This window comes from Littorina saxatilis, linkage group LG1 (assembly GCF_037325665.1).
Source record: "Littorina saxatilis isolate snail1 linkage group LG1, US_GU_Lsax_2.0, whole genome shotgun sequence".
Lineage (NCBI taxonomy): Eukaryota > Metazoa > Mollusca > Gastropoda > Littorinimorpha > Littorinidae > Littorina > Littorina saxatilis.
Window position 1 is genome coordinate 90,150,607 of NC_090245.1, and position 25,000 is coordinate 90,175,606.

The following is a 25,000-nucleotide window of genomic DNA, read 5'->3' on the forward strand; positions in this document are numbered from 1 at the left end:
ATGTTGTTAATGAATATAATTATTTAGGTTTTGTGTTTACTACAAAAATGAGTTTGAAAAGGGGAGTTGATTTTTTAGCGGTGAAAGGGAGGCGAGCATGCATTGACTGTATTAGACACGTTAGAAAACTGAATGATATCTCCAAAAGTTGTTTTTTCAAAATTTTCGATTCCCAGGTGCAATCCATATTAATGTACTCTTCCGAAATGTGGGGTCTCCAAAGATTAGACAATATAGAAAAGGTTCACACACTTGCATGCAAAAGGTTCTTAAGTGTTCCTCTTAAAGTATCCAACAAGTGTGTGTATGGAGAACTGGGACGCTACCCTCTGTATATCAACAGTGCAGTAAGGTGCATAAAATATTGGCTGAAGCTGTTGACACTAGATATATCCAGAATTCCCAGACAGGCATACTTAATGTTAAAAAACCTGGACGAGCGAGGTAAAACATGCTGGGCAACACATGTAAAGAATACATTGTTTAGCACGGGGTTTGGATATGTTTGGTTGCAACAAGGGGTGGGGTGTGAAAAAACATTTATTTCTTTATTTAAACAGAGAATGGCTGATATGTATTTGCAGGAATGGAATGGTTCCATTATAAGTAATGACATTTATCAAAACTACCGATTATTCAAAACAGTTTTTGAAAGTGAGAAGTACTTTGATTTCATTGACAAAAAATGTTTCCGCGATTGTTTGACCAAATTGCGTCTGGGTGTGTTGCCTATTGGAGCTTCGTGTTTTAGAAGAACATTTGGAAGGGACAGGAATATTTTATGCAAGCTCTGTGATGTTGTGGAAGACGAAAAGCACTTTGTATTTGATTGTCCATTGTATGCAAACGCCAGGGCTAAGTTTCTAAATACAAGCTATAACTCATTAAATTTTGTGAATATTCTCCGCAACGGCTCATCATCTGATATTCGTAGATTAAGCATTTACTTGTTTATTGCTCTAAAAACTCGCCTGGAGTTTACTGAAAACATAGCTCAAGACGACTGATTGTGACTGTATTAATTTACCGTGTACGTTTAGTTTTGTATCTTTGTTGCTTTGCCGCTGTATGTGTTTAGTTTTGTATCTTCGTGTTGCTTTGCCGCTGTATGTACTTTTGACTTGTATTTTTGTTTGTAACGACCCTATTCTAGGGGCTAGAGGCCTGAAGAATAAATGATGTTCTTGTTCTTCTTGTTCTCTCTCTCTCTCTCTCTCTCTCTCTCTCTCTCTCTCTCTCTCTCTCTCTCTCTCTCTCTCTCTCTCTCTCTCTCTCTCTCTCTCTCTCTCTCTCTCTCTCTCTCTGATTCTGACAGATTTTAGTGAATCTAAAAATATAATGTCGCAATTAAACATTCCATTTATTACTGTAACAGAAGTATGTAATGCACTCATGCACCTCAACCAAACAGGAACCCGTGGAATTGACTGTCTGGGCGGGAAGATTCTTAAATTAGTAGCCCCTGTACTTGCTGATTATTTAACTTACCTGTATAATTTCTGTATAGACAAGTGTTATTTTTCAGTTGTGTTAAAAGCAGGCTAAAGTTATTCCACTTTTTAAGTCAGGGGCTAAAACAGAACCCTCCAATTACAGGCCAATATCTCTTTTATCGGTTTTATCAAAGCCGTTGGAACAACATTTGAACAAGTTTATTATGTCACATTTTAACGAAAAAGCTTTATTTCACCCAAATCAGTCGGGGTTCAGAACTCATCATTCATGACACACAGCACTTGTTTCTCTTGATCTGTGGTTGAGTAAGATCAACGAAGATGAATTATGTGCTGCTCTCTTCGTTGACTTTGCTAAAGCATTTGATGCGATTCACCATGACCTACTGTTTAGGAAACTCGCACCGTACGGCCTTAGAAATGATACAATATCGTTAATTAAGTCTTTTCTTTCTGATCGATTACAAGCTGTGTGCGCCAACGGCTCCGTGTCTAGCATGCAGTCGGTAAGTTACGGCATTCCTCAGGGATCTGTACTCGGCCCTCTTCTCTTTACCAATTACATTGATGACCTCCCCCTACACATACGCAGTAACTGTGAACTTTTCGCCGATAATACCACTATTCACACTTCCCATTCAAATGTGAAGGTATTGTCAAAACAACTTCAAGAACGTGTTAACGAGCTTTTAGCGTGGACCGAATTAAACCACATGGCTCTTAATCCAGACAAAGCAAAAAGCATGCTTATTACCACCAGGCAAAAACGCCAAAACTTAGAATCTAAACTTCCACCTTTAACGATTTATAATCACATTGTTGAAGAAGTTAATAAACACAAAGTTCTAGGTGTTATTCTTGATAACCATTTATCGTAGACTGATCACGTTACAGGAGTATGTAAAGTACTTTCCAAGAGGCTTTACTTGTTGTCCAGAATAAAACACTTCTTGAACAGGCATGGCAGGCAACATTTCTTTAACGCTCACATTCAATCAATCATTGATTATGCGTCAACCTTATGGGAATGTGCGAGTGCAAAAACTCTAAAATCTTTATTTTGTTTACATAAAAGAGCAATCAAAGTTATTTTATTACAAGTCTCGGTTTCCAACGAAGACTATACACTTTTAAACATCCTTCCTCCTAAATCAAGATTCATGTACAATAAAGGCGTTTAGATGCATAAACTCATAATTGGAAGAGCGCCTTTCTTCTCAATTTACTTCCCACAATTTGAGAGACCCAACAAAAATGTATGCTCGGCGGCCTCGTATAGATCTTTTTAAGTCCAGCCTACTCTTTTCGGGGACTAATGTTTGGAATTTACTTCCAAATTAAGCGGTCTCAGACATCCCGTCAATGCCAAGACTTGTTAAAGACGTAGAGGTTACATGCCGAGTCTCAGTGATTATTAAAAATAATGGTCGAAGTTGGCGGATCATGAAAAATGCGAGCTTCAGCGAGCTTTTTCATGACCGCGAACTGAGACCATTATTTTTAATAATCACTGAGACGAGGTGTGTAACCTCTTTATTCCTCCTTTCTTCAGATATTCAAAGAAAACAGGAGTTTTTGTGCGAAAGTTTGATCGAATCCGAATCACTCAACCAGTCAACCTGCGCAGGCGATCGATTAATGCGCGGTTGTATAGTTCCGTGCAAATCATTCCATTCTGTTAACACTTCTTGTCAGTTTCCCTGTTTTTAGACTAAAATCAAGTACACAGATATGCTGTTATTCTGCTGTGGCGGTAAAGGCAGATATTGTGTGTTCTGTTTATGTTTTAGCATCGTGTTAGGATAATGTTCTTTCGTCAAATGGGACTAGCAGACGAACTTTTGCACCCGTGTTCGAACGTTAATTACTGTATGAAGTTCAGTTTTCTGGGGAAAATAGTGTATGAAACCGCTTTATGTTGTTTAAATTGATGAGATGTGTGCATTTTGTTGCGTGTGATCTTTTTATAAAATGAAATATTGTTGAAAACTGACCGTCGGGTTGCAGTCAGTGTTGTCGAAGAAACTGCGTTAAAAGAAGGGGAACTACTCTTGTCGGCAAGAGTATGAGTTACTTGCCTTGGGAATTTGCTTGTGATGAACGGTGTGTGCACAGCAGATCTAGATTCAGAAAACAACCTAACTCATGGATTTTATATGGAGATTCATGTGTTCAGGCCTGTAGTTGTTAATTTAAATGCGGTATGTTTGTATTGTTTGCTCCAGAGATGTATATTTCGTACACGTAGAGCGTTCGGAACTTTTCAGTCGCAAAAGTAGTACCAAAACAGAACAGCTTCTCAACCCATTGCGCTATCGAGGATTCAGGCTGTTGCTGGCTCGTTATTTGTTTGGTTGCTGGGTCATTATCGAAAAATAACTAGCTCTACAAGTTTACAGAGGTAAAGAAGCAGAGGGGGGAATAAAGATACTTCTCATTCCTTGTAGATGGCACTTTTCGTTCTCACTTAGTCTGAACATGTTTATATTTCTGATGCCTTATTTTTACCTTTTACACGTTTCAGTAGATAAATGTACCTAATTAATTTCATGACATGACTTATGTAACGATGCTACATTGTTATTACTTGCAACGTAGTTGTTCCATTGATTTCTCAGTTCACTGAATTTTTCTTCCCTCGAAGTTGTACACGATTTTGCTTGCTTGAAACTGTTTTTTATTAAGCCCTTGACAATAATATGTTATGTTCGTTTGTATGTATATTTTTGTTTGTTTGTTTAGTCTGTTAATCGTTTGTTTGTTCGGTTGTTTGTTTTTTATTACTTCTTTGATTGATATTCTAACATTTTTTAAACGTATAATCATTAGATTAAACCCTCCCATGGGCGAGGGCTGTAAAAAAAAGCACCTGTTTGCTTGTGCCATTACCCTCGTTAATAAAGAATGTGTCCTGTCTGTTTATCTGTCTGTCTGTCTGTCTGTCTGTCTGTCTGTCTGTCTGTCTGTCTGTCTGTCTGTCTGTCTGTCTGTCTGTCTGTCTCTCTCTCTCTCTCTCTCTGTCTCTCCATCTCTCTCTCTCTCCCTCTCTCTCTCTCTCTCTCTCCCTCTCTTTCTCTCTCTCTCTCTCGCTGTCTCTCTCTGTCTCTGTCTGTCTGTCTGTCTGTCTGTCTGTCTCTCTCTCTCTCTCTCTCTCTCTCTCTCTCTCTCTCTCTCTCTCTCTCTCTCTCTCTCTCTCACACACACAAACGAACTGACATAGCTGAAGTTGATGCAGGAACAAAATACACACAAGGAAGTGCATGTCTTTTCTTCCTTTTTGAAAGGGAGATTCTTTTCACACTCTCTATCTTCCCAATGACATTCTCACCATTTGTAGGTATGAAAGTATTAATTGTATGAACACACGCACAGTTTAACTGCGCCATCTGCTGCCATTTCGTTCAATTTCCCTTTGTGCACACGTTTTGTTTTTCAACATGGACACCATCAACTTGATGTGAAGCAGTTAAGTGCCTCTTAATTGTGAAATTGATAGTGTCCCCAGGAGGACAAACAAGGACTGAACACGATATTTTCAAGTATAAATTTGGCACATTTTGATATCTATACTGATAACTTTTTGTGTTTTTTGTGTTTTGGTGTGTGAAAGCAAGCGTTGACAGTGACAGAAACAAGGCTTGAATAATAACAAACGGCTGTCCATTAATGATTATTTAAGCCTTGTTTCGGTCTGTCGAGTCAGCCGATGTTGGCCTTTAAAGATGTTGGCCTGTTACATTATTCAACTTTTCTGGACGCAATTAGCTGTGTACGTAACACACCGCGTCGCGTAAGTATATCTCATTTAATACAAGCTTTCGTAACACGTAGCCAGTTGCATTTTTCTTTGAAACGCCATAGACAGTCTAGAGACATCCTGCTCGCGCGAGCCGAGAACATTTTCCCTATTTATCTTCACTGCGCTGGCTGCAAAACCCCTCCGCGCGGAGGTGTTTTCAGACACATCAGACACAGGGTGTAGAAGGGTTCCCGATGTTCATTCAAGCGTTGAAAAGGGCGTTTCAATCACAGTTTGTTTCAAGGTAGATAGCTATTCATTTTTTTATGTTTTATTTTTATTTTTTTGCTTACCGCGAAGGGCCATATCAGGGCGGTGCTGCTTTGACATATAACGTGCGCCAAACACAAGACAGAAGTCGCAGCATAGGCTTCATGTCTTACCCAGTCACATTATTCTGACACCGGACCAACCAGTCCTAGCACAAACCCCATAATGCCAGACGCCAGGCGGAGCAGCCACTAGATTGCCAATTTTAAAGTCTTAGGTATGACCCGGCCGGGGTTCGAACCCACGACCTCCCGATCACGGGGCGGACGCCTTACCACTAGGCCAACCGTGCCGGTCATAGCTATTAATGGTGTTGCATAAACGGCCGTGCAGCAATGTGTGTGACGTTCCTGCGCAGCTGGTTGCATGCAACAGGAATGAATCATGGTGTGTCAGTTCCTTTACAGGGACACTCCCTCAGAATGAAACGGTCTCAACTTGCCCTGAAAGCTACACAGTTTGTTTTTGAGATTTGAAGTTATGTCAACACACACCAGCATTACATTGAAGTCAGTGTCTGAACGTTCAATTAATTAAATTTTAAACGCTGTCTTTGCGCAATCATTGCTGTGAAGTAGACATGCAGATTATCTTTATTTGTGCTTCGTCCTACTCTTTCGCCCCTGGCAGCGGTGAAACTCGCACACATTTGCAAGGTTACATATACTCTTAAAAAAAGTTAAGGACCGGTCATAAAATGTTTACAATCTTTCACATATTCGCCAAAAATCAAGGGTTTGACAATTTGATTAAAACGTGCCTTTTTTTAATTAACAGAAGGGCAGTGAGTCTTGTGCTAGGAACATTTTTGGCAGTCACAGTTACTGTGTCATGCTAAAAAGGCGTAAAAAGTGTGATTTTCTCTAAAAAAAAAAGGGGGGGGGGGCAGTTATCAGAGTCCTATGAAATCGGTGCAAGACGTGCCAGGACAAAAACCAGTTCTGCACGTGCTACAACAGGGTTCCAGCCACGAAATGTGCTTAAAAATGTGTCTTTGTAAACTGACACACTGACAAAATAATGCAATGAAACAACATGCCCCTATTACGAAAACGGAGCGACTTGGATCAGCCATGGGCAGTTTGATGGCTACAAGATGTTGTTTCTGCCAGGCAAGTGGTTCAGAGTGTTGCAGTGTATCACTTCAACATCATCAAAGGAAAGAAATGGCTTCAAGCAATTGGCAGAGTAAAGTTACGAGAATGGTATGGTCGGCCTACAATCACCACAACAATGAAGGATCGCCTCATCCAAGTGAAGGTCATGCAGCAAACAAATGTTACTGAAAAGGCAGCAGGCACCGACCATGAGCTGCAAATACACACTGTTGTCAGTAATAAAAGTGTTATGAACTGCTTACACGCTTTCAACTTCAGTAAAAGACGCCCAATCCGCAAAACAACATTGAATGCTAACCATCCAGCTGCCTACCCAGCCTGGTGCACTCAACATGTGAGGTGGTTACGTCATCGTAGGGCTCAGTTCTTGTTTACAGATGGGTTCCGCCTCTTCTTGGATCCTGCTGATGGACGCATCAGAGTCTGGAGGCGTCGTAGAGAGCGCTTTGCAGATGGCGCTATTCTAGAACGAAATCGTTTGATGGGGGCTCTGTGATGGCCTGGGGAGATATCACCTTACGTCGTAGGACATCTCACTACCGATTAGTGGGTAGCTTAACTAATGATCGCTGCCGTGATAAGATTTTGCAGTTTTTCATTTTAAGAAATTCTACTGTTGTGATTTGAAATTAGAGGGTTGTCTAGAATAAGAAGCTCTAGCGTTGTTTTCGCTTGCATGTTTGACGTCACATTTTCTGGAGACAGTTCTCAGTTCTTCAATAAAACAATACAGAAAAAAGAAAATCATTTAACCTTGTCATTTCTGTATGGCATGCGTTTGAAAAAGTGTTCCTTAACTTTTTTTGAACGGTATATTTGAGTGCCTATATAAATTCGCTTTGGTTTCGTCCGACCACTAGCGTTATGAATAAAACTGTTGGCACAGAAGAAAAAAAGTTGATGACCAGAATCGGGACGCAGAAGATCACTTGCATAAGGTACAGTCCTTCTGTTTATATTTAGGCCTAAAAAAAAATAGGTGTGGTTACGGTAACCCGACCTACCCTATTTTTAGGGGCCGATCCTATAACTTTTTATTACATTTGTCAAAACAAAAAAAACCCAAAAAACGAGTGCAAAAAACGCAATGAAAGCGAAAGCGCCCGAGTCGTACACTTGTTTCCCTGTCAAGTAGGTTTAATTTGTACACATTAGAAAAAAAAGTTTTAAAAAAAAGTGATTGCCTACCTACCTACCCTATTTTTTTTGGCTATGTTACCGTAACCACACCTATTTTTTGTTTGGCCTTATATCACTAATCAGTGTTGTTACGGAGCATTTTCAAGTATATTTGTACAGGTGTGTCTAACTTAAAGCACAGCGAATGTCCCTTGGACTTCTTCACTTTAAATTCGCCAGAAAGCTTCTCCAAAATGGCGTCGGAAATACTTTGATATAGTAAAACAAAGTTTTCTTTTACACAAAATCTCTGAGTTACTGACTGCATGCCACTAAACTGAATGGTGTAACTCCACCTTTAACGCACAGTGTCTCTGTGCAGCTAGCTCCATGTGGCAAAATTGAATGATATCAAAAACACAGTACATCTCTTTCGTGACACGAACAACCTGATATTGTAACATAATCATATATTGATGTCGTTTTTATACCGATGAGTTCTTGGTAACTGGTATACAAGTGCAACAAACAACATTCATTGGTGAAGCTGAGTGGTATACCTGACCTAGTGCAGCTGCCACTATACGTTGAATTTGTAAAGTGGAAGCTGTCAATAACGACCACCCAAGGTACCGGCCGAAAGTGGTCGTTATAGGCAGGCGGTCGCAGGGAACAGCTCAATTATAAAGTTAAAAAACAACGCCAGGATCTTTAGGGGTGGTCGTATTGGACAGGTGATCGTTATTTAAAGTTGGACGCAAGTGCAGGTTTGACTGTACCGACAATCGTGATAGATTTATCATAACACCTAGTGGAACATGGGCTGTATCATTCGTTGAACATACACGCGCACATACGGTCGAATACTTTCCGGGACAGGATGACAAAACAAAACTCGAGAGTGCTTTCATTTTCCAAGTTAGTTCGGTGTTACGGTTTGGGTATTTACTTATCTTTTGTGATGCAGTTCTCTCTCTCTCTCTCTCTCTCTCTCTCTCTCTCTCTCTCTCTCTCTCTCTCTCTCTCTCTCTCTCTCTCTCTCTCTCTCTCTCTCTCTCTCTCTCTCTCTCTCTCTCTCTCTCTCTCTCTCTCTCTCTCTCGTAAAACGTTTAGGCGCCAGTTTCATTCCCGCTTAATGGGTAAATAGAACACTTTTCATGTCTGATATTTTAGTGCTTTTTACATTTAGTCAAGTTATGTTTGTATTTTGATTTGTTCTTTATGTGCATGTATTGATAATGATATACATGCGAATGATTGGGACAATTCCTCCCCACATTTATTTTCTCCATTTTGTTATGAGTTGTTTTGGATGTTTATATGCAATGCATTATTGCAACTATGCTGCAATTTCCACACTATATTGTTTTTCCCATTTTTGAATGTGTATACAAAACCATAACCCTTTTCTTATTACTATTTACATTATGTACGTCTGTAAGTAACAATAACCTTGTCAATTTTACTATCTATATTATGTGCGTCTGTATTAAGTGTTTGTATAAGGGACAGGTTGTAAGATTAGGCTTTGCCTAAAACCTCTATCCTTTGGTAATAAAGTTCAGTTTCAGTTTCAGTCTCTCTCTCTCTCTCTCTCTCTCTCTCTCTCTCTCTCTCTCTCTCTATCTCTCTCTCTCTCTCTCTCTCTCTCTCTCTCTCTCTCTCTCTCTTTCTCTGAGCTGCCTGTCCGGCTGCGAGTATGTCTGCCTGTTTGATTATAACTCTCGGGGTGTGTGTGTGTGTGTGTGTGTGTGTGTGTGTGTGTGTGTGTGTGTGTGTGTGTGTGTGTGTGTGTGTGTGTGTGTGTGTGTGTGTGTGTGTGTGTGTGTGTGTGTGTGTGTGTGTGTGTGTGTGTGTGTGTGTGTGTGTGTTAGAGTGTGTGAGTGTGTGTGTGTGTGTCTTAGAGTGTGTGTGTGTGTGTGTGTGTGTGTGTGTGTGTGTGTGTGTGTGTTTACATGTATGTGAGCGTGTGGGTGCGTGCGTGCGTGCGTGCGTGCGTGCGTGTGTGTGTGTGTGTGTACCTCTTTCTCTCTCCATCTCTTTCTCTCTCTCTCCATCCCCTACTCGTTAAATAAAGAATTGTCATTGTCATTGTCATTTCTCCCCTTCCCACTTCCTCCCTCACCCTGCCCCCTCAGGAGTTTTTGCTTGTGTGAGTCTTCTTACCAACTTGTTATTGTTGTTTTTGGCGTGAAGGGTTTTTTCCGAGCTATTTATTCCGGGCGTTTAAAAAAAAATAATTTAGGTCGCCGTTTTGTTGGGATGTATGCAATAATGAAGTTTGATGGGGAGAAAACCCGTATCCATTTCCGTCAGCTGTCTCATATCGTTGTTATTTATGTGCTTAATGTTATATGTACGTAATCTATATATATATACGACTAGTGTCTGTCTGTCTGTCTGTCTGTCTGTCTGTCTGTCTGTCTGTTCGCGATGCACGGCCAAAGTTCTCGGTGGATCTTTTTCAAATTTGGACACCGTATTCAGCTACACCCCGGACACAACCTCATCGATGAGATATTTCAACACGTGCTCTCAGCGCGCAGCGCTGTGCGCGCTGAACCGATTTTTTTTGTTTTTGTTTTTTTTGTGGTCGGGATCCACTACCAGTAACTCTTCCTTATCTTCTCCAGTGTTTTCAGCCGCGATTATCTTCCTTCCTCCGTGTGGCGTCAATCCATATTCCCGTTACTACGTTACTATTTTTGGAAGGTCACTGCACGTTACTATTTTTAGAAGGTCTCCAGTGTTTTGCGCGTTTATCTCCTTTCCTTCGTGCGCCGGCGAAGCCGGCGTACACCCGGCAAAGCCGGGTCCCAGGCGCAGCCTGGTATTCGGCTCTACTTCTTCCCGGCGAAGCCGGTACCCGGCGAAGCGGGTAATCATCTAGTAACTATATATACTGACACTTTTCTTTCAGGTGAAAAACAGACGTTAGCGACAATGCATCACATAACACAGACAACGACAGCAACAACAATGTTGCTGCTGGCGGTGGTGTTGATGGTACCGTGGCAGATAACGGAAGGGGTAAGATGTTTATTAAAGAATAGCATAATGTGTGCCTGCCACGATTACAATCTTTTGTAATATATTTACTTTTCCATTCAAACAGAAGCTGACGACGAGTTCGTTATAACGACTGTCCCAACTTAGAAATCGTTAGGCGTCGGCAGCCTAAACAAAAACAAGAGGCGAAGCCTTCAAGGCTCACGTAAGAAATCGACAAACAGTAACACAAACTCAATCATTCCGTCACACATACACACACACAGTAAGCATAGGTGACACGGTGCAAGAGTGCGAGACATTAGATCTAGATCTGTCTGTCTGTAGCCTACTTACGGGGACACGACTGCCAGATGGCCAGATCGACACTGCGCTTTCGACAGCGCTGGAAATACGCTGTGCAGATCAACCTGTAGGAAATCTCCTTTGGTATCTTCTTTATCTATTTTTCTGGAGCTACGAAACCGAACAATGTGAAATCGTCTTCTCCGAATCGGCGAACTGCAGCTCGGTGATAACTGTATCTATACCACAATCCTTCACGCGATCTGACCTAACCTTGACCCCTGACCTGGGGTCTACATACCACACACGACACAAACCAGTTACCTGTTTTTACCCCCCCCCCCCCAAACCCCCCACCAGCCGTTTTCTTTGGATACACACTTTAACTACATACGTGCCGACGAAATGTTGATCATTGCTTCAATACTTTGATGCTGTTGCTTGAATAATAACCAGATAAAATTAGTATTTCGGTGTTCAGTCAAATGTTAAAGTTTCTACCACAGACATACATACATACGCACGCACGCACGCACGCACGCACGCACGCACGCACGCACAGACAGACAAAAGTTAGCATCGCATAGGCTACACTTACGTGAGCCAAAAACACTTCTTTTCGAAAGTTCTTTCAGACCGCCGACAACTTTATTTAATCTCCATTTCAGCAGTGCTGCCGTCCTTTTTTTTAATTTTTTTTTTATGAAGTTAACGCCAAGTACTGCCTTAAACTAACGTAAAGTGCCGAAACTGTACATGTACTGGTCATTCTACAAATCAGTGGACAATAGTGAAAGACAAAGCCAATGATAGTTCGCTTGATATGTTAATTCTGTTTGCACGACTTCTAGACTGAATCGCCTATGGTGTAAGATTCAGAAAGTGATAGCAATGTCTGCTTGATATTTCAATTCTGTTTGAATCACTTCAACATCTGTACAGAGCGGATATTGATGTTGAAGACGAAGTACAATGATAGTTCGCTCGATTTAGGAATGTCATGTGACCACATGAACAATAGACATATATCTGCGGGACTAAGTGAACAAATAGACATAGATCTGCGGGACTAAGTGAACAAATAGACATAGATCTGCGGGACTAAGTGAACAAATAGACATAGATCTACGAGACTAAGTGAACAAATAGACATAAATCTGCGGGACTAAGTGAACAAATAGACATAGATCTGCGGGACTAAGTGAACAAATAGACATAGATCTGCGGGACTAAGTGAACAAATAGACATAGATCTGCGGGACTAAGTGAACAAATAGACATAGATCTGCGGGACTAAGTGAACAAATAGACATAGATCTGCGGGACTAAGTGAACACATAGACATAGATTTGCGGGACTAAGTGAACAAATAGACATAGATCTGCGGGACTAAGTGAACAAATAGACATAGATCTGCGGGACTAAGTGAACAAATAGACATAGATCTGCGGGACTAAGTGAACAAATAGACATAGATCTGCGGGACTAAGTGAACAAATAGACATAGATCTGCGGGACTAAGTGAACAAATAGACATAGATCTGCGGGACTGAGTGAACATTGATGTAGAATATAACGTACAGTGATAGTTCGCTTAATATGTAAATTCCATTGGAAGTAGGCCTACGTCGACAAATGGACATCTGGATCGAACGGACATCGTTCTAAAATAAAATAAAATGCTAGTTCGCTTGATATGTGAGTGCCGTTTGCATTACGTCGACAAATGGACATCTGGGTTGAGGTGCACGAACCGAACGTGGGTTCCACCCAAATACGGGAGAGAACAAACTGCGGGTTCTGATTCGTTAAAACCACAACACATCTCAGTTTCAACCAATCCAACACTGCGGGTGGCTCTCGTTTGAATGGCAACTTTGTCGTGCCCTGGACTGAGCGGACACTGACTGATGTAAGATAGCGTGCAATGATAGTTTGTTTGACATGTGATTTTCATATGAGCCACTCCAGCAAATCAAGTTGGCACTGATCTGGACAGAGAGTCAATGTTAACATAAGAGAAATAACAATCAGCGATAGTTTGATCGATATGCGAATTCAATTTGAACCGGCCACATACCTTGAAATGACAGTCCACTTCGTCAACATCACGGGCCAAAGAATCTAGACACAGCCATCGTCGAACGCTGAAGAAGAAGAAGACGAAGAACCGGCCACAGACCACAAATAGACATCTGGCGGAATGCGTGAACATTGGCGTAGGATCAACTGAGTACAATTGACAAACTAATGGCATTGAACTGTGTCTAAAGATCAAGTTCCGGCAAAATCTCCTCTTCCTCAGTCGGCTGCACCATTCCACACAATGATGGATGGAAAACTGTAGAGCTTAAAAAAGCTAACTTACTGAACTAAATAAAAGTTCAACACCAGGGAAAAAGTTTAAAAAAAAAAGAAAAAAAAAGTTATGGACATTTCGGCTTATTCACAATAGAAACAGAATCGTCGAGACATTCCCGCAGTATTGTGGATCACGGTGGTAGGCTAAAAACACTCAAAACACTCTTCAACTCCAATAGAAGACCCTCTATTTGGAGAACGTCTACTAAACATTCCTACCCCCCACATTATCATCCCCTAATAAACCCCCCCACACACACACACACACACACACACCTTCTACCTTGCAGGGTCGGTCATCTGTCAATGACGCATGGACAATTGGACATTATCGGTCTTTTAGTCTTGGAATCGTTGTAGTTGTTGTTGTTGTTGTTGTTGTTGTTGTTGTTGTTGTTGTTGTTGTTGTTGTTGTTATTGTTGTTGTGGTTGTTGTGGTTGTTGTTGTGGTTGTTGTGGTTGATGATTTAGTGAGACAAATAACCAACACATGCCCCTTGGCCACGTGTGTCAGACACACCCCTCGCTAGTGACTGGCCTGTGGATTGTTTGTCCCACTAAACGCAAGGGTTTTCACTCTTTTACAACCCGACAGAGTTATTTCCGGAATTCGTCTATTACTTCTAATGGGGGTATTTAACGTGCGCAGGTGGAAAATCTGCTGCTGAACCCCAGCTTTGAGGACACTCCGGCCGGCACGTGGAACACAAAAGGCTTCAGAGCGGAACAGTATGCTGACGACAAGCTGGACGGACGGTACTCTCTGCGCTGTTCTGAAAGGTATCGTCTTTTGCAGAGTCAATAGATAATCAAATAAATTAGTGAATCAAGTAAGCAAATAAATTCATCTATTTATTCGTCCAATCCGTCCGTTGCATCCAGTCCTTCCGTCCATTAGTGTTTGAACGTTCAGTAATTCAAATATGAAATGTTGTTGTTGTTGTTGTTGTTGTTGTTGTTGTTGTTGTTGTTGTTGGGAGCTTACACGGAACATTATTTACCTACACTGCCTTTTGTTTTGTTTCTTCCTGTTTGCTTCATTCTATCCATCTTCTTCTTCTGCGTTCCATCAAATCAGCAACTCTATCCAATCTATAAATCCATCCACCCACCCAACCATCCCATGTTTATTTTGTGTGTGTGTATGTGTGTGTGTGTGTGTGTGTGTGTGTGTGTGTGTGTGTGTGTGTGTGTGTGTGTGTGTGTGTGTGTTTAGCTGCCGCACTCTGGAAGAATACAAAAAGCCGATTTTTCAGAGAGCTCTCCAGTCCACCCTGCCAAAAATAGGTACCTGACCGTATTCAGGGCTGGCAAAGGCAAAGGCAGCGAGGGAGAGGAATGGGCACTGCCCTCATCGTAAAGCTTGCCCCAGAGTTGTTGAGATCTCTAACATCTAGCTCTCACTGGACAAAACACGATTCTCGGGCGACCTTAACCTCAACCTTTTCTTTATTTAACCGTTTCAAAGACTACTAGGTCAAAGTTCCTGTGAATGTTTTGTTTTGTCAAAGCTCACACGTTCGAGAATTCAACCATTCGGCATTCTTCCTGAATGACTCACGCGTGTTCTACTTCACAGAAAAAAGAAGCTGGTCGGGCCGTCGCAGTACACGACAGGCCTTCGCATGGGGAGTGGGTATGAGCTGCGGGCTTACGTCAAGCTGCTGAACGATAACCCCGACAAGCTGTGGCAGCAGCTCAAGGCGGTTGTCAGGTTCGACTTCACTGTCAAGGTCGAGGGCAACACCCTCAGACCGATATCTGGTGGGTGGTGCACAGTGTGTGTGTTGGGTGTGTGTGTGTGTGTGTGTGTGTGTGTGTGTGTGTGTGTGTGTGTGTGTGTGTGTGTGTGTGTGTCAATGCAGACGTTCGCGGCACTAAAAGTCAAACTTCAAACGCTGAGGCAGGCTACAGGTGGTGTACTTTAATAGTTGCTCAAGAAGACATATATACGGAGCTATGTTATATGTGTACTTGTGTGTGTGTGTGTGTGTGTGTGTGTGTGTGTGTGTGTGTGTGTGTGTGTGTGTGTGTGTGTGTGTGTGTGTGTGTGTGTGTGTGTAGAACGATTCCGAGAAAAGTACCGGACCGATCTTCATGAAACTTTACATACAAATTCTCCCAGATTATATTACCAGACCTTGTTTTCTTTTGTTTTGTTTTGATAATTGTGTTTGATTACATCATATCCGGCTATTTGTGTACTTGCCCTTTACTTATTTTCCTTTTGTCTGTCTTGGACAAAAGCTGATCTATACACATTTTGTTTTAATTGGGGGGGGGGGGGGGGGGCTTACATTACAGTTGAAATTGAAATATACAAACCTTTGACACATTTTCCCGGCTTACACTGAAGCTGATCTATTTGACAGCTTTTACAAATAGTCAGTCTAATGTTGGTACTAAACCATTTGAAGATGTTGACACAATTGCCTGGCTTAGACTGTAAAGAGATAGTTTATACGAAGGTTTTGACAACATTTGGGAGAGAGTGGGTGACGATGGTGAAAACGAGTGGGGGGGGGGATTATGCTTTTTTATTGCTGTTGCCAACCCGTAGGTTTGCTGGACGATATCCTCACGCTCATAAGAAAAATACCTAACTCAGTGTAAGGCATTTCTGCTGTGAGACTACAGGGGAAGCTACTGGAATGGTACCTGTCATGAGTTAGAGAGTACAAACTCTAAGAACATCGGAAACCATTGCCACGGTTACGTAAGCAAAACTGCCGTTCTCGTTTCTGAGTTAGGCACTTTTTTGTTTTGATACATAAAGACTTGTTTGGAGAATGTGAAGGTATGCACAGGCTTTGTTGGGGTTGCTATGCAGTTGTTCTGATTGAAAATGTTGCTGTACGCTCTCTATCTTACGCGGATACCGATGTCAACCGCTCGGGATAGGCAGTTTGCAACTTTGACCTAAATTGAGATAGACAGATTGTTCAGAAACCAAAGAAGTTTTTTCTCAAAACTCTAAAAAAAAATAAAAATAGGCAATCTTATGAGCGTGACGGTATTCTCTGACGTGAGTAAATTTTACGTACGTCCAAAGTGTGGCAGTATGTTGCGACAAGATTAGTTTAAAGACAGCATTTATTGGAGAGAGAAAAAATGGTTACATGAATTTTATTACAGAAAGGCCACCGAGATGTGTAGGGTTGAGAGACCAAAAACGAAAAGACTGTCTAGCAGTTCTCAAGACATGGAGAGACAAACTGAAAAAGCAAAATGCAGAAAAGAAAAAGCTAAACGAACAAAGAAAGAAAGAAAAACAACGGAAGAAGCAAGAAAAGAAGAAGAAGAAGCAAAAGAACAAGAAGAAGAAACAAGACAAGATAAAGAAACAAAAACAGAGAGAGAAAGACAAGCAGACGAAGAAGGACAAGAATAAAAAGGATAAGGAAAAGAAGAACGATAAGAAGGCGAAAGATAAGACGAAAGAACAGAAGGATAAGGAAAGGAACAAGGCGAAAGAACAAAAGAAAAGGGACCGACAGAGGAATAAAGAAAAGAAGGAGAAGGACAGACAGAAGGCGAAAGACAGGAAAGAGAAAGCCAAGACAGGAAAAGGCAGCGGGGCACGAAGCTCCCGAAATCAGACAAGAATCAGAACCCTTTCTCAACTTGCCCCGTCTCTTGAAACCCAAACGGCAGAAAGAACAAGACGCGATGTTTATCACCCCATAATCCGACAACGACTACTGCAGCGACAACGCCATCGACGACAAGCGCAACTGCCACAGACACCCGTAGCGGGAGAAGACGAACATCTCATGTTGGGTAAAGGGAAAAAAAAGTCGTGTGCGCGGCGAAGCTCTCTGCATTAGCATGTGCTTGTATGTTTTATGCGTAAACTGCTAATCGCATGATTCTCAAATGGAGTACATAGGTGGAGGTGCAAGGTTGGGGTTGCGCGGGCCTGAGTTCATGCAGCAGGCGACGAGGGCGGGGATGGGGGGGGGGGGGGAGGTTGGATAGAAGGGGTTGAAAGATGCAGTCTGTGCAAATTTTGAAAACAGTGTAACAAAAACCAAAAAAACCATTTGTCTAATGGTTTTTCTTCGTCTGTTGGAAGGAGGACTTCAAGAGAAACAATTGCTTCAGCAGATCATTAGCAAGCAGCAAACATAATTATGAAAATATGAAACATGGGGAAAACATGAAACCCACATAATAAAAAAATAAAAATGAAAACCACATCTAATTCTTGTTCAGCTGCTTGGGGAAAGAGGAGGGAGGGGAGCGGTGAAAACTATTGTGAAGGAGCTAACCCCACTGTAACGATCATTTTGTTGATGATTGGATTGGATTGGATTGGATTGGATAAGATTTACAGTCCAGTGAGGTTACCCTCATGGAAATTCGGGCTGCTTTCTCCCCGGGGAAAGCGAGCTGCCATACATACGGCGCTACCCATATTTTTTTTCCTGCATGCGTGTATTCATGTTTCCTGAGACTTAATGCCGTGTGAGATGGAATTTTTTTTACTTTATTCCAAGTCCCACGGGTATTTGATGGACATTTTTATCTATGCCTATACAATTTTGCCAGGAAAGACCCTTTTGTCAATCGTGGGATCTTTAACGTGCACACCCCAATGTAGTGTACACGAAGGGACCTCGGTTTTTCGTCTCATCCGAAAGACTAGCACTTGAACCCACCACCTAGGTTAGGAAAGGGGGGAGAAAAATGCGGCCTGACCCAGGCCTGAACACGCAACCTCTCGCTTCCGAGCGCAAGTGCGTTACCACTCGGCCACCCAGTCCCTTAAGGAGAAATAAGTTTCATCTTTTAACTGCACGTATCCTTTCATCAAATGAGCGGTCAATGAACAAAAGCTTTAATTTGTGGTGTTAATTCGAGGGCGATTGGTTGTGAAAGTAGGCTTATTCATATGCTATGTTTCGCTTTCCATTTCAGCTTATAAAACCCAGCAATATAAACGTTGCCCTCATTGTTTGCTTGTGGTCCACATGATACTGCCTATGGTATAGGGGCATGCGACTTTGCAGATATATGTACATGTTGTTCTCTGGTATTTGTAGCTCGAGATGTGTATACATACATGTATAGTAGCCGTTTGGAATTACAAAAATAAAACACTAATATATAGTGCGTTTTTGTTCAAACATTTATTTGAATGAAGCTCTTGTCTTCAAATTGCACACAGGTGCTAGACTGACATCATTTTCACGAGCTTGAACTGTTATATTTAGGCCAAACAAAAATATATGTTGGTTTAGGGTAACGTGACCAAAAAAGATAGGGTCAGTAGGTCGGCTTTTTTTATTTTATCTTTTTTATTTTAGAGGAGGTTAGTTTCCTTTGTCTCGGTATGGTTCACAAAATGTGCCAAAAGTTGGGTTTTTTGATAAATGAAAAGTCGGTCGGGTTACCCTAAACCAACATATAACATAACTTTGACGTGAACTCTGCTTCTGTGTTTGGTGTCACTACCCTTATACCGCTACTTACCCATTTGTCTGTGGCATAGAATTGGCATGGAACAGCATGTTGGTGGCCTGTGTCGTCAGTCTTAAAATAAACAAGAAAGTATGCTTGGTTAGAGTTAAATAATATATGGCGTATTTGCTGTTGTAATTCTTGTTGTTTTTGTTGCTCTTGTTGTTAACGTTTAAAAAAACTCTTCACATTTAGTCTTGATGTAATTTCATTATCCATTATTGAAAAGGTACGTGAAATAAGCCGTTGCAATCTGTCGTTAGTCTTGTTACGCTTAGTTGCTTAGTAAGCTGAGCAGAAGTCAGGGAATCAATCAGTCAATCGCTCAGTCAGTCAATCACTCAGTCATTCAATCAGTCAGACATTCAATCAATCAGTCAAACAGTCTGTCCCTCGATTCTCTTGAATTTTGTGTCTAGCTTTGCACATTCTAATCGTCCGTCAAGTCTGTTTTAAGAGCACGCTCACATGCGTAGCTTGTTGTGCTCCATTTATTAAATTATAGGTATGTGTTGTTGTTCTTTGAAAATGTTTGAATTATAGCGTTCATTCAGATAAGTCATTTGGATAGTGATGAACGACTCGTCTGTTTCTTCTGTCACAAACAGCGCTGGCTAGAACAACACACACACACACACACACACACACACACACACACACACACACACACACACACACACACACACACACACACACACACACACACACACACACGAACGTGTGCAATTGACGTCAGTAATGGAGTAAATTTGTGACGTCAGGTATCGAGACGGCACAGGGAGCTTACATCATTGCCTGGCGTGCCTTCGTGAGGTCAGAGCAGGGCTGGGTTTTGCTTACTGGAAACATCAACGCTCCAATGCTACGTAAGTAAACCAGTATTCATTTGGGTCCCATCTGGCGTTGGATGAGGGGTATGGATACTACTTGTATGATGATGATGATGAACGATGATGATTGTACCATTCGTTCTCTCGTATATATATATGTTAAGATGATGTGGCAGACGTGAATGTTACGATACGCGTAATTCGTAAGACTCCCTGTATGGTGGGTCTTGACAGCTTTAGACTTAGAGCTATGAGATTTAGAGAGCTACGGTTAAAACAAATCGTGATCCTAACATACATTGCAAAGAAGCATAAATGGTTGTTCTGTGTTCTCTGTTTTAGCTTTCAGTGGTGCCGAACTGGCCATTCGAGGTCCGGATGAAGGCATCGACTTTTTGCTTGACAACGTGACTTTGTACGAGATTCCCGAGCGTTCCGATTGGCTGACCGCATCCCATGCTATGATTGACGAGCACAGGAAGAGTGACATTAACTTAAGGTCTGCAATTATTTATCTATGAAAAGTCTGTGTCATACAGACAGGGAAGATTTCAAGTTACCTTCCTTCTCGTAACGACCACAATGTAAAACAACCATCGATCCATTCAGGCTGTTTCGTGGGATGAGACGGGAGCTATATGGCCTTGTGGATAATAAGCCAGCCTCCCAAGCACAATGCTATCACTTTAGGAATGAAAAAGCTTTCCCGCTGGACACTTAATGTATCCCTTTGTAGTACAAACACCCTTTCATTTAAACACTCACCGCTTGAGAACATCCTAGGTGCCCTCCGTAAAAAGCGAGCAATTTTCAAAGAATTTATTTTTGCGTGGTTTACCTGAGCCATCGTGAACCCGTGTGATCCAGTTTCCTTTTTTTCACAATGTAGTCGTCAGTTTGTGATTTCAATGCGACTCGCTGTAAGCTTATCTGCAATAGCACGTTATTATGTACCTCTGAATCTAAACGCAACAAACGGCTGCGATTCACACGAACTCTAGCGATGGCTTTTGACTGTTCAGAGGAACTGGCGATAGGCATAACCGTCGTCTGCTACGAGAACCACGACCTTGCGTGACCCTGCTTCCGGGCTTTTCTTTTTTCAAACTTTCAAAACTTCGAATTGTACTGATCTTGTCTTGATGAAGAATTATTTTATGATTTAAGAATGTTTGTGTAACAAGCTGTCAATTTATTATTTAGATTTTAAAAGTTAGGTCTAGCGCCAAAACGCACCGTCCGATTGTCTGATCACATAATCCGCAAAATTGATTCTTTGAAAATTGCTCGCTCTTTACGTAGGGCACCTAGGATGTTCTCAAGCGGTGAGTGTTTAAACGAAAGGGTGTTTGTACTGTGTGTAAAAGCCTGACAGTATCTGTGATGGTTTACGGGAGGCGTACTGTGCCTTTAAACAGCTGTCGCTAGTAAAGCTCGCCGTCCACTACAGCTCGCGAGCAAATATGTGTTGTACCACAAGTGGATGAAATACTCCTTCTATTATGATAGGCTTCCGGTTGTATGCATAGAGCAATAAAACAATTAAGAATTCAAATTTTTTTTAAAAAATCAAAAAAAATCATAGATGTCTTTTTTTAGTGTGGAACAGAGAAAATTTAGAAACACAAAATTGTCGCGATCGGTAGTTTTTTTTTTAAATACTAAAGAGATATTCCACTTGGATGGTTACGGGAATCCAGAAGCAACGTTTTTAAATTGGAAGATCGTAACTGCATTGCTATATTTGAAGTGATTTTGTTTAATTTGGAGTACATGTAAGGCCTAAACGTCAAGATTTCTCACGTCTCCAAATTCGGTAGGTTTATCTTTTCGAAATAAGCTCTTCAATTTGAATTGTATGGGAAATATTTCAAAGTTTTCAATTGCTTACATATAACTTGTGTTTTCTGTGGTGTGTCGCTAATGTCCTTTTCATATCATGTCCTGGACCGGCACGGTTGGCCTAGTGGTAAGGCGTCCGCCCCGTGATCGGGAGGTCGTGGGTTCAAACCCCGGCCGGGTCATACCTAAGACTTTAAAATTGGCAATCTAGTGGCTGCTCCGCCTGGCGTCTGGCATTATGGGGTTAGTGCTAGGACTGGTTGGTCCGGTGTCAGAATAATGTGACTGGGTGAGACATGAAGCCTGTACTGCGACTTCTGTCTTGTGTGTGGCGCACGTTATATGTCAAAGCAGCACCGCCATGGCCCTTCGTGGTCGGCTGGGCGTTAACCAAAAACAACAAAAAATATATCATGTCCTTGGTCTTTGCGTTCTTCAGACAAATATCGAACACGAAAACATAAATCTGTGACAGTCCAGAAATAAGACACGTACAAGAAGCGATATTACACGTCAAAACTGTTCCCAGCACAAAACTCATGTTCCTTTATTGCTGTTTTGTAAAACGGTAGCTTTTACAAGGCTCGTTTGAAATGAAACAGTAGGCAGCAATTGATGTTTCTCTGTTTTACTTATTTTTTCGTGTGTGTCAATGTGTGTCGAACATCTTTTTACATTTAGTCAAGTTATGACTAAATGGGTTTTTTTTTCTTTATTTGGTGTTTAACGTCGTTTTCAACAGTTCAAGGTTATATCGCGACGGGGAAAGGGGGGGGGGATGGGATAGAGCCACTTGTTAATTGTTTCTTGTTCACAAAAGCACTAATCAAAAAATTGCTCCAGGGGCTTGCAACGTAGTACAATATATGACCTTACTGGGAGAATGCAAGTTTCCAGTACAAAGGACTTAACATTTCTTACATACTGCTTGACTAAAATCTTTACAAACATTGACTATATTCAATACAAGAAACACTTAACAAGGGTAAAAGGAGAAACAGAATCCGTTAGTCGCCTCTTACGACATGCTGGGAAGCATCGGGTAAATTCTTCCCCCTAACCCGCGGGGGGTGTGTCGAACATGCACACAACTAATATAATATAATATAAGCTTATATATACTTTAATATTATGATTAAAATAAAACCGCATTCATGACGGGCTTTCGCTGAAACAACGCTCGTCTGGTGCGCATAACGGGATGTTCAACATAGCAATATCTGAGGATATTAAGAGTAGTAAATATGGGGAATGACTTGTAGTCTGTGCTTATTATTGCATTCCTGGCTTTCTTTCTTTCTTTCTTTATTTGGTGTTTAACGTCGTTTTCAACCACGAAGGTTATATCGCGACGAGGGAAAGGGGGGAGATGGGATAGGGGAAAGGGGGGAGATGGGATAGAGCCACTTGTTAAGTGTTTCTTGTTCACAAAAGCACTAATCAAAAAATTGCTCCAGGGGCTTGCAACGTAGTACAATATATGACCTTACTGGGAGAATGCAAGTTTCCAGTACAAAGGACTAAACATTTCTTACATACTGCTTGACTAAAATCTTTACAAACATTGACTATATTCTATACTAGAACCACTTAACAAGGGTAAAAAGTGAAGAATTTTATGGGTGAGAAAAGGAAAGTAAAAGGACTTTGGGGAGGCAGAAATAGAGAAGAAACAAGAAAAAGATCCTAATTAGGTTCACGGCATCGAGAGTGATGCGACCTTCTCTCAGAAGTTAGTAGAGAAGGCTCCCCCATCCACCACCCGGAGGACGCGCCTCTACGCCAATTAGGGGGCGCGAGGCATTCCTGGCCTACTCATATTATGGGCAAAACAATATATTACAACACGCAATATGTATGTGCATACACTAATTGAATGTATACTCTTCTGTCTACATTTTGCAATCACCATGTGTCAAGTAAATGGTTTATAAACAACCCTGTTGGGACTTCAGCAATCATTGACAAACACAACACAAAACTTCAAAGTTCATTCATGAGGCTTTATACAAACGTTGCTGAATTCAAAAATATACGCTGGGTCAAATTAGGTAATTCCTTTCTTCATAAAATTATGTTAATTTTTGTTGTGTCTTTGTGTGATTTCTTTCTGTCTGTAAATCCTTTCTTTATTTTGTGCCTTCCTTTTGCAGCGATTTGTTGACGTTCTGTTTTTAAAGGGAGATCCCGTGAGCATTTCTGCAAATTGTCTGAATGTTTATCCGTCTCTTTTGTTGTTGCAGAGTGACTGTTCCTGCTGGTGTCAACCCCGCTGACGTTGACGTACAGGTATGTGGATAATTCCACACCTTGTCATAACTAGGAACTCCCTGTCGTTCACAGTTAATACGCTTATGTGGACCATTTTGTATCACACTCTTAATCACAGTAATCGTGAGACAGAACTTGGTCGGCTTTTTTTGTGTGTGGCAAGGCAAGCGAGAACGTTTATCAAAAAACAAAAACAAACAAACACAAAAACATGGTACATCAACAAAACGAGAAAAAACTGCTTAGGCCTGGCGCTCACCTATGTAACTTCAGCAGGACAGACGACGCACTGCAGATTGTCCCAGCCCGCTACACGTTGCGTGAAAGGAAAACAGGCCAAGTAGGCTACTCGTCATAATCCCTATTGCAGCATTATGATTAATAATATACAGTGCGTCGTCTGTGCCGCTGAAACTGCACAGGTATACTCTGCCCTTTATGTTTTGCGTACACATTCAAATAATATCAGGCCTGTAAGATGAATAAGGATTCTATAACTCAAAAAGTTCCGGGGATACTCTTAACCATACAGATTTTATAATATGACTTTGAAAAAACGTATAACGTGAGCTTATAAAACTTGAATAACCATATCAAATGAAACTTCGTTTACCGTGCAGTTTACAAAATAAACTAAATTGAACAACAAACACTAACTTAGAACTGGCCGACATGGTATTAAATACAATAAAACTCGGGCTCGTTCATCGTTCTTTGGGTCGTTGGTTCGCTCGTTTGTTTGTTTGTTTGTTTGCTTGCTTGCTAGCTTGTGGTTTTGTATTTTGATAATTTATACCGATACATGTACACAAAATTAGTACATATTTTCCATTAACTGCATATCTTTTTATATTTAGTCAAGTTTTGACTAAATATTTTAACATCGAGGGGGAATCGAAACGAGGGTCGTGGTGTATGTGCGTATGTGTGTGCGTGCGTGTGTGTGTGTGTGTGTGTAGAGCGATTCAGACTAAACTACTGGACCGATCTTTATGAAATTTGACATGAGAGTTCCTGGGTATGAAATCCCCGAACGTTTTTTTCATTTTTTTGATAAATGTCTTTGATGACGTCATATCCGGCTTTTCGTGAAAGTTGAGGCGGCACTGTCACGCCCTCATTTTTCAACCAAATTGGTTGAAATTTTGGTCAAGTACTCTTCAACGAAGTCCGGGGTTC

General features: G+C 41.3%; 1 protein-coding gene across 8 annotated transcripts in view; it reads left to right on the forward strand.

The window, feature by feature from the left end:
• Positions 1–25,000, forward strand: part of LOC138983662 (uncharacterized) — a 55,650-nt gene that overhangs the window by 11,771 nt on the left and 18,879 nt on the right. For 4 of the 8 annotated variants that reach the window (XM_070356973.1, XM_070356963.1, XM_070356956.1 and 1 more), the window contains exons 2-8: positions 10,681–10,790; positions 14,065–14,195; positions 14,995–15,179; positions 16,551–17,195; positions 19,640–19,744; positions 20,051–20,207; positions 23,794–23,839. In XM_070356973.1, the coding sequence (XP_070213074.1) occupies positions 10,704–10,790; positions 14,065–14,195; positions 14,995–15,179; positions 16,551–17,195; positions 19,640–19,744; positions 20,051–20,207; positions 23,794–23,839 (1,356 nt within the window). In that variant the 5' untranslated portion in view covers positions 10,681–10,703. Of the gene's footprint in view, positions 1–7,555; positions 7,580–8,590; positions 8,679–10,678; positions 10,791–14,064; positions 14,196–14,994; positions 15,180–16,550; positions 17,196–19,639; positions 19,745–20,050; positions 20,208–23,793; positions 23,840–25,000 lie in introns of those variants that run through there. The other 4 variants (XM_070356992.1, XM_070356952.1, XM_070356945.1 and 1 more) reach the window with 4 other exon arrangements.